Source organism: Geotrypetes seraphini, chromosome 5 (genome assembly GCF_902459505.1).
Source record: "Geotrypetes seraphini chromosome 5, aGeoSer1.1, whole genome shotgun sequence".
In the NCBI taxonomy this organism is placed as follows: domain Eukaryota; kingdom Metazoa; phylum Chordata; class Amphibia; order Gymnophiona; family Dermophiidae; genus Geotrypetes; species Geotrypetes seraphini.
The window spans coordinates 28,756,265-28,769,129 of NC_047088.1; the positions used below are offsets into that span (position 1 = coordinate 28,756,265).

At 41.9% G+C, this 12,865-nt stretch overlaps 1 protein-coding gene across 7 annotated transcripts in view; it reads right to left on the reverse strand.

The window, feature by feature from the left end:
* The window catches only part of LOC117361316, a 192,098-nt gene that overhangs the window by 153,398 nt on the left and 25,835 nt on the right, over nucleotides 1-12,865 (reverse strand). For all 7 annotated transcript variants that reach the window (XR_004539627.1, XR_004539626.1, XR_004539628.1 and 4 more), the window contains one exon: nucleotides 10,297-10,405. Coding sequence is in view for 1 of the 7 variants with exons in the window: in XM_033946481.1 (XP_033802372.1) it covers nucleotides 10,297-10,405 (109 nt within the window). In the remaining 6 variants the exon portion in view is untranslated. The remainder of the gene's footprint in view (nucleotides 1-10,296; nucleotides 10,406-12,865) is intronic.

The window sequence follows — 12,865 nt, forward strand, 5'->3', positions numbered from 1 at the left end:
ACCATTCTACATAGTAACATAGTAGATGACGGCAGATAAAGACCCCGAATGGTCCATCCAGTCTGCCCAACCTGATTCAACCTAAACCCTTCAATTTTTTTCTTCTTAGCTATTTCTGGGCAAAAATCCAAAGCTTTACCCTGTACTGTGCTTGGGTTCCAACTGCCAAAATCTCTGTTAAGACTTACTCTAGCCCATCTACACCCTGCCAGCCATTGAAGCCCTCCCCAGCCCATCCTCTACCAAACGGCCATATACAGACACAGACCATGCAAGTCTGCCCAGTACTGGCCTTAGTTCAATATTTAATATTTTTTTCTGATTCTAAATCCTCTGTGTTCATCCCATGCTTCTTTGAACTCAGTCACAGTTTTACTCTCCACTACCTCTCGGGATCGCATTCCAGGCATCCACTACCCTCTCTGTAAAATAGAATTTCCTAACATTGCCCCTGAATCTACCACCCCTCAACCTCAAATTATGTCCTCTGGTTTTAACATTTTCCTTTCTCTGGAAAAGATTTTGTTCTACGTTAATACCCTTCAAGTATTTGAACGTCTGAATCATATCTCCCCTGTCTCTCCTTTCCTCTAGAGTATACATATTCAGGGCTTCCAGTCTCTCCTCATACGTCTTCTGGCGCAAGCCTCCTATCATTTTCGTCGCCCTCCTCTGGACCGCCTCAAGTCTTCTTACGTCCTTCGCCAGATACGGTCTCCAAAACTGAACACAATACTCCAAGTGGGGCCTTACCAATGACCTGTACAGGGGCATCAACACCTTCTTCCTTCTACTGACTACGCCTCTCTTTATACAGCCCAGCATCCTTCTGGCAGCAGCCACTGCCTTGTCACACTGTTTTTTTGCCTTTAGATCTTCGGACACTATCACCCCAAGGTCCCTCTCCCCGTCCGTGCATATCAGCTTCTCTCCTCCCAGCATATACGGTTCCTTCCTATTATTAATCCCCAAATGCATTACTCTGCATTTCTTTGCATTGAATTTTAGTTGCCAGGCATTAGACCATTCCTCTAACTTTTGCAGATCCTTTTTCATATTTTCCACTCCCTCTTCGGTGTCTACTCTGTTACAAATCTTGGTATCATCTGCAAAAAGGCACACTTTCCTTATTCTAATATCATTTAATACTCATGGAAACACTAATCATTTAATACTCATGGAAACACTAATCAAACGTAAATTAGACACAATCTTGGATGAGGAGAATCTACGGGATCCCAGTCAACACGGATTCACCAAGGGTAGGTCCTGCCAATCCAATCTCATCAGCTTCTTTGACTGGGTAACAAAACAGCTAGACTTGGGAGAATCCGTGGACGTCGCATACCTAGACTTCAGCAAAGCTTTCAATAGTGTCCCGCATCGCAGGCTGTTGAGCAAGATGAAATCAATGGGGCTGGGAGAAACACTAACTACATGGGTCAATGACTGGCTGAGTGGCAGACTTCAGAGGGTGGTAGTTAATGGTACCCTCTCTAAAACATCGGAGGTGACCAGTGGAGTACCGCAGGGCTCAGTCTTGGGCCCGCTCCTTTTCAACATATTCATAGGGGACCTACCGTAACTCAGGGGCTTCAAGGTAAAATAACGTTATTCGCTGATGACGCCAAACTATGCAATATAGTGAGAGACGGCAATTCACCCGATAGTATGACACAGGACCTACATTTGTTGGAGCTTTGGTCCTTGACCTGGCAGCTGGGCTTCAACGCTAAGAAATGCAAGATCATGTACCTCGGCAGCAGAAATCCGTGCAGAACTTACACCTTGAATGGTGAGACCTTAGCTAGAACTTCAACAGAACGAGACTTGGGAGTGATCATCAGCGCAGACATGAAAACTGCTGATCATGTGGAGAAGGCTTCATCTAAGGCAAGACAATTGTTAGGTTGCATCCGCAGGAGTTTCGTCAGCCGGAAGCCTGAAGTCATAATGCCATTATACAGAACCATGGTGAGACCTCATTTGGAATGCTGTGTGCAATTCTGGAGGCCACACTACCGAAAAGATGTGCTGAGAGTAGAGTCGGTGCAACGGATGGCCACCAGGATGGTCTCGTACGAGGAAAGGCTGAAAAATTTGCGGCTGTACTCACTCGAGGAACATAGGGAGAGAGGAGACATGATAGAGACGTTTAAGTATATTACTGGCCGTATCGAGATGGAAGAAGAGATTCTCTTTCTCAAAGGACCCTCAGCCACAAGAGGGCATCTGCTCAAACTCAGGGGCGGGAAATTTCATGGCGACACCAGGAAATATTTCTTCACCGAGAGAGTGGTTGATCCTTGGAACGAGCTCCCGGTGCAGGTGATCGAGGCAAACAGCGTGCAAGAATTTAAGAGCAAATGGGATGCCCATGTGGGATCCTTTAGAGGGTTAAGCCAAGGGAACCTGTCACCAAGAGTGGGATCCCTAGGATAGTAGACTTGGGGGTGGGTCAGTAGAGTGGGCAGACCTGATGGGCTATGGCCCTTATCTGCCGTCATCTTCTATGTTTCTATAATACATACAATATAATAAAATCATTCATTCCCTTCATAACCAATAATAAAAAGTCAACCCCCCCCCTCCCCAATCTTTCATTTATGTAAAATTAGGGAAAAATGATAACTATTATTTACAATAATTTATCAATGGCCCCCACACATCCTTAAACTTATTAAAATATCCTTTTTGAACAGCTAACGCTCTTTCCATTTTATACATGTGACACACTGAACTCCACCAAAAACTATAATTCAGTCTTTTCCAATCTTTCCAATTATACGTTATTTGTTGAATGGCAACTCCTGTCAGAATCAGTAAAAGTTTATTATTTTTGGAAGATATTTGGCTCTTAGCTCTCATAGACATGTCATACGATGATGCCACATGATTCTCTAACAAGCAATTTATTTGGCCCCAAATCGATTTCCAAAAAGCCATAATAAATGGACAATAGAACAATAAATGATCTAAAGTCCCTGCTTCGAGATGACAATGCCAACATCTATTAGACTTAGAGCAATCTAATTTTTGTAAGCGAACAGGGGTCCAGAATGCTCTATGCAACAGGAAAAACCATGTTTGTCTCATAGATGCAGACATTGTACATTTCATCCTCCAAGACCAAATTCGTGGCCATTGAGACGCAGTAATTTGATGCTTAATCTCAATGCTCCAAATGTCCCTGAGTCCAGTTTTTGGTTTTTTCTTCATATATCCAGATATTAATTTATACCACTGTGCGGCCTGGTGTCCCAGGAAATCCGCCTGAAAGCATAAGAAATCTAAACTAGAAACATAGAAACATAGAAAGACGACGGCAGAAAAGGGCCACAGCCCATCAAGTCTGCCCACTCTATTGACCCACCCCATTGAGTGCTAGTGACCTAGTTCCTTAACTTGACCCTCGTAGGGATCCCACGTGGATGTCCCATTTATTCTTAAAATCGAGCACGCTGGTGGCCTTGATCAACTAAATTGAGCAATAAGATTTTTCCATTCAGGGAACCCCGCCTGAATATCCTGCTTCAGTTGCAACCACCTATAACTTTGTGATTTATCAAGACCAAATTTATGTTGCAACTGTGAAAAATCAAGCAGTTTACCATTAGATATAATATCATCTAACGTGCGTATACCTGCTTTTATCCAATACTTCCAGACAATCTTAAACCCGCCTATTTGAATCTTGGAGTTTAGCCATATAGTTTGATTTGTAGATTTTTGAATTGGAAGAGGTGTGAAATTATTGACATATCATAAAGTTTTCCACGTATCTTTTAATATTCTGTTTTTTTTATACACTCTAGGCATTTTGATACTAAGAACATGACCGAGCCTAAGAGGAAACAAGAGCTGCTATTCCAACCACAACCAGTCTGGGAGCTTTTCCATGAGCTCTGGGAGGACCCAATACATACCCTGGCGCATAATATAGGCTTGATGATACCTATAGAAATTGGGAAAATTTACCTCTCCCTCCACAATTGGCTTTTGTAAAGACACTAAGGCAATTCTAGCAATTTTACCCAGCCAAATAAATTTTGTAAGAATACTATTTAATTTTTTATAAAAAGACCCCTGAAAAAAATTGGTATCATACCCATTTGGTAACAAACAACAGGCAAAATGAACATCTTAATAGTTTGGACTCTCCCCCACCAAGACAGATGTAAAGCCATTGCTCATACAATTCTGTTACCTTTTGCAATAAAGATTTTTCATTTATCTTCATTGTATCTTCTAGTGTGTTTTTTATCCAAATACCTAAATATTTTATTCCTTCCTCTTTCCAGGTAAAGGGAAATGAATCAAATAAACCTTTTGTACAATGTACATTTAGAGGAAGAACTTCTGATTTATTCCAGTTTATTTTATATCCTGAAAATTTCCCAAATTTCTCTATCAATTCAAGCAAACATGGAATGGTCGTTCCAGGATTCCTCAAATAAAGTAGTATATCATCTGCATAAGCAGAGACCTTATACTCCCGACCAGAACGCGGAATATCCTGTATCTCCTTCACCTGTTGAATAGCTAATAATAAGGGTTCTAGTACTATATCAAAAAGTAAAGGAGACAAGGGACAACCTTGTCTAACCCCCCCTTTGCAAATTGAAACTCTCTGAGAAATTATTATTAATTATTAACTCCATTTTCAAAATAAGAACATAAGAATAGCCTTACTAGGTCAGACCAATGATCCATCCAGCCAATAGCCCATCTTCACTGTGGCCAATTCAGGTCACAAGTACTGACAAAAACACAGATAGTAGCAACATTCCATGCTACCGATCCAGGGCAAGAAGTGGTTCCCCCAATGCCTGTCTCAATTGCAGATTATATACTTTTCCTCTAGGTTGTGTTTCTGTATTGATGTCCCTGCTTGAGCTAATTGGACTCCAGTACTATAGGAGTCCAATTAGCTCAAGCAGGGACATCAACACAGAAACACAACAAACATAAGGTATGGAGGGCCATGTACGTTAATGCCCACAATTTGGGCAATAAGATTCTGGAATTAGAGAATGAAATGAGGAACGCCAACCTAGATGTGGTGGCGATATCCGAGACTTGGTTCACAGACTCCCATGGGTGGGATATGGTTATACCGGGATACAACTTACTTCGTCGGGACAGAGAGGGCAAATTGGGAGGAGGGGTGGCATTATACACTAAAGAGGACATCAAAGTTACCAAAATCACAGATGTCAAGTTCACCGGGGAATCCCTCTGGGTAAATTTGGCTAGGGGGAAGGACAAATGCCTGTATCTTGGCGTAGTATACAGACCTCCAAGACAACAGGAGGACATGGATATAGAACTGGTCGAAGACATAGAAAATATCACATTATGTGGAGACATGGTACTGTTAGGAGACTTCAATATGCCTGATGTGGATTGGAACAAACTTTCCACTGCGACCAATGGCAGCAGGAAGCTATTAACCTCTATAAGGGGAGCCAGACTCAGACAAATGGTATTAGAGCCCACTAGAGATCGGGCAATACTAGACCTGATACTCACCAACGAAGAAAGTGTCACAGAGGTCTCGGTAGGCGACACATTGGCCTCCAGTGACCACAACATGATATGGTTCAACCTAAGGAAAGGTTTTACTAAGTCAAGCACATCTACCAAGGTCCTCAACTTTAAGGGCACAGACTTCGGAAGCATGGGGGAATTCGTCCGTCAGACACTGCAAAACCAAGCCGAATCGGACAATGTAGAGGTAAGGTGGTCGACTCTGAAATCAACCATACACGAAGCAACCAACCGCTACATAAAATCAATAAGTAAACGGCAACGAAACAATAGACCACAGAGGTTCTCTGAGGAGATCTCGGACCTCATAAAAAAGAAGAAAAGAGCGTTCATCTTCTACAAACAATCAGGGAAGCAAGAACCCAAGGAAGACTATCTGGCCAAGTCTAAAGCGGTCAAAACAGCAGTCAGAGAGGCCAAACTACGAATGGAGGAGAATCTAGCGAAGAACTTCAAGAAGGGCGATAAATCATTCTTCAGGTATATTAGTGACAGAAAAAGGAACACAGACGGGATAGTACGCCTTGGAAAACCTGACGGGAGCTATGTAGAATTGGACTCCGATAAAGCAAAACTATTAAATGAATACTTCTGCTCTGTCTTCACTTGCGAGGCGCCCGGATCCGGCCCTCAGCTGCAGACAAGGAAAAGCTCGGAAGACCCGTATCATAATTTCGAGTTTACGCCCAATTTCGTGTCTACTCTGAGCTATCGAGACTCAAGGTGAACAAAGCTATGGGACCAGACAAACTACACCCCAGGGTGCTCAGGGAGTTGAGTGACGTTCTGGCGGAACCATTATCCGCCTCTTCAATCTTTCCCTAAGTACAGGAAAGGTCCTGTTGGACTGGAAAACAGCCAACGTCATTCCACTCCACAAAAAGGGAAGCAGGACGGAGGATGCAAATTATAGACTGGTAAGTCTCACATCAATAATGAGTAAAGTTATGGAAGCACTAATCAAACGCCAATTAGATACGATCCTGAACGAGGAGAATCTACAAGATCCCCATCAACATGGTTTTACGAAGGGAAGGTCCTACCAATTGAATCTGATCGACTTCTTTGACTGGGTAACAAAAAAGCTGGATATAGGGGAGTCCCTGGACGTCGTGTACCTAGACTTCAGCAAAGTGTTTGATAGCGTCCTGCACCGCAGGTTATTGAGCAAGATGGGTTCGATGGGATTGGGTGAAATATTAACTGCATGGGTTAGGGACTGGCTTACAGGAAGACTTCAGAGGGTGGTGGTGAACGGTACCCCCTCCGATACGACGGAGGTGATCAACGGAGTATCACAGGGCTCGGTCTTTGGCCCAATCCTCTTTAACATCTTCGTAAGAGACTTGGCTGACAGACTTCGAGGTAAAATTACATTATTCACCGATGACGCCAAACTATGCAACATAGCAGGCAAAAGCACAACAGACAAAAGCACAGTGCCCGTCAATAGCTCAGTGCCCGACAGAATGATGCAGGACCTACTCCTGCTAGAACATTGGTCAGAGACTTGGCAACTAAGTTTCAATGCCAAAAAATGCAAGATCATGCACCTTGGCGGGAAAAATCCATGCAGGACCTACACCCTGAATGGAATGGTGAGATCCTAGCAAGGACAGTGGCAGAACGCGACTTGGGGGTGATCATTAGCGAAGACATGAAGTCTGCCAATCAAGTGGAGAAAGCTTCATCCAGGGCCAGACAAATCATGGGCTGTATCCGTAGAAGTTTCATCAGCCGTAAGCCCGAGGTGATAATGCCGCAGTATAGTTCCATGGTAAGACCCCATCTGGAATACTGTGTACAATTCTGGAGACCGCATTACCAAAAGGATGTGCTGAGAGTTGAGTCGGTTCAGCGTATGGCCACCAGGATGGTCGCAGGACTCAAGGACCTTCCGTATGAGGAAGGCTGGGCAAGTTACAGCTATATTCACTTGAGGAACGCAGAGAGAGAGGAGACATGATCGAGACGTTCAAACATGTCACGGACCGTATCAAAGCAGAAGATGATCTCTTTTTTCTTAAAGGACCCACGGCAACCAGAAGGCATCCGTTGAGAATCAGGGAAGGGAAATTCCATGGCGACACCAGAAAATATTTCTTCACCGAAAGGGTGGTTGATCGCTGGAATAATCTTCCGCAACAGGTAATTGAGGCCAGCAGCGTGCCAGACTTTAAGAAAAAGATAGGATTGGTATGTGGGATCACTTCATGGGCGTAGTTAGGGGGTGGGTCATTAGTGTAGGCAGTCTGGATGGGCCGTGGCCCTTTTCTGCCGTCATTTTTCTATCTTCTATGTTTCTAAACTTAAAAAAACCAACAAAACAGCTACGTTAAATGCTCTTACTACATCCTCTAGCAATGTGATCCAGAGCTTAACTGTTCTCTGAGTGAAAAACTATTTCCTCCTATTGGTTTTAAAAGTATTATTCTGTAACTTAATCAAGTGTCCCCTAGTCTTTGTAAATCTTGATGCAGTAAAAAATCGATCCACTTGTACCCATTCTACACCATTCAGGATTTTGTAGCCTTCAATCATATCTCCCCCTCAGCCGCTTCTTTTCCAAGCTGAAGAGCCCTAACCTCGTTAGTCTTTCCTCATACGAGAGGAGTTCATCCCCTTTATCATTTTAGTTGCTCTTCTTTGAACATTTTCTCGTTCGCTATATTTATTTATTTAAAAATTTATATACTGCATACAACTATGCGGTTTCCATATCACATACATAAAATCTTGTTTCCTTGCGATTACCACATATTACATAGACATCATTAATCATCCCTGTTATAAACAGGAATAGAGCACAAATTCAATCAATTCAGAAATACAATCAAGCTTTAAATCATACATTGCTGTCAAAAGAGTTCTAAAAAGCAATTATCAACTGAAATATCCCTTAGCATAAGAAGGCATTGGCAAATAATTGAATGCAACACTCAAGGTGAGGTTGCACCACGGAGCGATACAGAAGCATTGTAATATTCTTCGGGCTCCTTTTACTAAGGTGCGCTAGCGGTTTCAGCGCACGCTTAGCAAGCGCTACAATACCATAGAGCTTGCGTTAGTATTTTTCATTTAGCGCGGGGTTAGCGTGCGCTAAAAACGCTAGTGCACCTTAGTAAAAGGAGTCCTTAGGGTCTGTTTTACAAAGCCGCGGTAACGGCCCTGAAGACCATAGAGATTTAAAGGGCTTCGGGGCTAGTGCAGCTTTATAAAACAGGCCCTTAGTCTTGTTTACCATCCCTTTTCGAATAATTCCTAGCATTTTGTTTGCTTTCTTAACCACCGCTGCACATTAGGAGGAAGGTTTCAGCATATTGTGTACAATGACACCTAGCTCTTTTTCTTGGGCGCTGACCCCCAAGGTGGACCCTAGCATCTGGTAACTATGATTTGAGTTATTCTTCCCAAAGTGAATCACTTTGCATTTGTCCACATTAAATGTCATCTGCCATTTTGGACACGCAGTCTTCCAATTCCTAAAGTCTACTTGCAATTTTTCACAATCTGCATGCATTTTAACAACTTTGAGCAGTTTAGTGTCATCTGCAAATGTACCCCCTCCTTTATAAAGCCACGCTAGCATTTTTAGCGCCGGCCACAGTGGTAACAGCTTGGATGCACCTAGGAATTCTGTGAGCGTTGGAGCTGTTACCGCAGCGGTCAGCGCTAAAAACGCTAGTGTGGTTTTGTACAGGAGAGGGTCAATCATTTCACTCATCGGTCCAATTTTCAGATCATTTATAAATAAGTTAAATAGCATTGGTCTCAGTTCAGTATAGTATAGACTACGACAGGAACTCCCCGCAGCTATTTTGTCTCAGTGATCTGCACGGGGCAGCAGCATAGGAAGATCGCTCCTGCCCCGAAAGCCCGCTAGACCACCATGTAAGGTCCGGGGAGGTCCGGAATGCAGCATTTCCTATATTTAAAAAAAAAAAAAAAAAAAATCGCCAATAACCGAATCCACAGATACTGAAACCGCGGATTCAGAGGGAGAAGTGTAAATGCATTAAAATATATTCAAATCAGGGTGATTACATATTCACTCCAATGCTCAGAAGACAGTGCAGAAGCTAACACTGGCCTTAATGCTGAAAACACACCACCAGGTTGGGGATGGAGTTTTGGTTTTGAGGAGAGGATTTCTTCTACATTTTTCAAGTTAAATTGCCAATTTTGGGCTTCTTTTGAAAAGAGAAAGAAGCCAATGCAGACTGTAGTTTTCATAGCGAAAAACTCTATGTCTGTGAGTCCGAGCAAAGTTGAGGGCGAGAGCGGATGGGTGAGCAGGCACTGGCACCTGTTGTCCTTCATTTTGGTGTGAGCCTGTTAAGGGATTTAACTGCAAAAATGTGTGTGTGTGGAGGGGGGGGGGGGGCTTATATATTATGGTGCAGAGGGAGGTACCAATGTGCTCTTGTACTTCCTGTTTTGTCTGGCACATGTGCACAGGAGTTCTATGGTAAGCCCAGCCCTTGTACACATGTGTCAATCACCTTTCTCCCCTTGTTTTCCCTTTATTAGTGTACATAAAATTTGTATCCCATTTACTTTGGGAATTGGAGGACTAGTTTTTCAATGCTGTTCTTGCACTATGGGATGTGCACTCTTGCCTCTAATGCCGGAATTGTGAACATCGTGCCCTGAGATGGAACACATTGATTGGAGAGAATAATATTGCCCGATGCCTAGCGGAAGAAGTATCTTGGTATTTCATGTGATAGATTTTATGCAGTGTACCTCTTAACAATGCTTCCTGCACACTTGTCGATTCAGTCTTAAAATCTGAAGCATCTACAAGGTGACCAGCTTTGGGATTAACTGCATCAACTTGCCTCCATTCAGGTGTCTAAAAAAAAACAAAGGGGGGGGGGGGAAGATTACCAGGTTATGAACGTTATTAATTATAACATGCCAGACCACACTGTATTGTCTCCGCAGGGCTGAAGGTGAACATAAGAATGATAAGTGAATGTTCTTAATTGAAGTACCTTTGTGTAAAGCGCTTTGAGTGTGTTTATAAAGCTACAGAAAAGGCAGTATACAAGCCCCAATCCCTTTCCCTAAATTTCAGTAAAAGGTTGTATAAAGAAATAAAACAAAAAACATAAAGGAAAAAAAAATAATACTTTTTTTGTTGAACTAACTTATTGTAGTTTATGATTAGCTTTTGAAGGTAACTCCTTCTTCCTCAGATCAGAAATAAGCAAATAATGGTAAAATCAGTATATTAAGGGATGCATGAAAGCATTTCAGTGGTAGTTGGAGAAAAAAGAGGTGACAAAAGCAGTTTAAAGGCTCCTTTTATCAAGCCGCGCTAGCGGGGTTAACGCGCGTGACTTTTTATCACGCCCTGGCCTAAAAACTACCGCCTGCTCAAGAGGAGGCGGTAGTAGCTAGCGCAGCCGGCGGTTTAGCGCACGGTATTACGTGCGTTAAACCGCTAGCGCGCCTTTGTAAAAGGATCCCTAAGTTTCTCTGTAGTGGGAAAGAAAGCCAAGGCCCTTGTTGAGTTCTATCCGGTGGGTATCAAAATATTTTATCATTTTATCATCACTTATAAAAAACGCAAAAAAATTTGTCCACGTTACTCCGCTACTCAGGGAAGCACATTGGCTTCCTGTAGCACATCGAATAACCTACAAATTAAACTTATTAGTTTTTAAAAGCCTTCTTTGTAAGTCTCCCTCTTTTATTTACAGAGTTTTGATCCCCTATACCCCACTTAGAGCTCTTAGATCCATTGATCAACATCTTTTGACAGTCCCTTCTTTAAAAATCATAAATACACGGCGAAATTCAATCTTCTCCGTCACAGCACCTCAAACTTGGAATTTACTTCCAATCAATATTCGTGAGGAATTAGATTTGGTTAAATTTAAAAGTAAGCTCAAATGTTTTCTTTTTAAAGATGCATTTGACAGCTGATATAACCAGTACGTATGACCCGACCAAAGTTTTTTTTTTAGATCTTATAAGTACTTCTTTAGCCTTCATTTGTCTTCCTTTCCTAATGTTGTTTACCATAAATGTTTTCTTTACCTTTTTTAAAATTGTATTTCTTTCCCTTCTCCTTCCCCTTACATTCCATGTTCGTCTCAAGTATTTTGTTTTTGTTTTTTATATGAAATTGTCAGTCTCCCCCTATTAACTTTTGTAATGATTATAATATTAGAATGTTGAATAAGCGACTAATTAAATATTGAATAAACTTGGAAACTTGGATTTTGATTACGTTCTTGGATTGTCTGAAAAATTTCCTTTCAGTATTCTCACCATATAAATATTGGGGCAGTTTTTCCAAAATGCTGTCCGACAGAGGTCCTATGCATGTAAGCCCCTGTTGTTTTCTCAATCCAATTGTGTCACTCTTAGTCTTTGTTAGTATCTCACCAACACCGGATTTAAATACACTCAATCCTATGTATTGTATTCTCTTCTCAATTGTATGGACCTTCTGACTGCAGCAGGGCACCATGCCACCGGTTGCTTAACTCTTCGTCAGTCCAGCCTTTATTAAAGTGTTTTGTTTTTTTTTAAATGTTTTTTTAAGCGTTTTTTTTCTTTGTTTATCATTTTATCTTTTTAACTTATACTTTTTCACACCATAAGAACGTCACTTAACTTAATGGTGATTTGTCCTTCCTTCACCTCTCCCGAAATGCATGTTTCAAAGTGAAACTTTTCTTCAGGGTCGAGGGTAATGCTTGAGGGAGCCCATTCAACCTTAGAACCTAAGTCCGACAGAGGTGATATCCTGGTTAGCATTTGCCATTTTTAATACGATATCTGTGTAAGTTGATCTAGTCTTTAGCATCTGGCCTGTTTCACCAATGTAGCACCCATCTGTGCACTTTTTGCATTGAATGATACCACATTGGAAGATGACCATGTGAAGGATCCCCTTATGTTGAATGTTTTTCCCATATGAGTGACCATGGGATCCTTTGAGATGTGCTAACATAGTTTAGCTGATTGAACCCATCCAGGCTTGATTTCAGCCATTCCTGCTGAATCAAATCCCATGAGAATGAAGTAGTCACCACAAAGTTTCTTCATGAACTATACGCCAGCTTCACCATCAAAAGAAATTTCAGAAGAGATGGGAAAAAAAGTTCTTGAAATATATCAGTTATCCTATGATCCTGTGCTATTTGGTATATCAATGAGAGCTAAAAGTCAAATATCATCTAAGAACAACAGGCTTTTATTAATAACTAGTCTTATAGCCCGTTACATTAACGGGTGCTAGAATATATGTGTGTGTGTCTGTCTTTATTTTTTTCTCTCTCTCCTTTGCCGCTTTCTG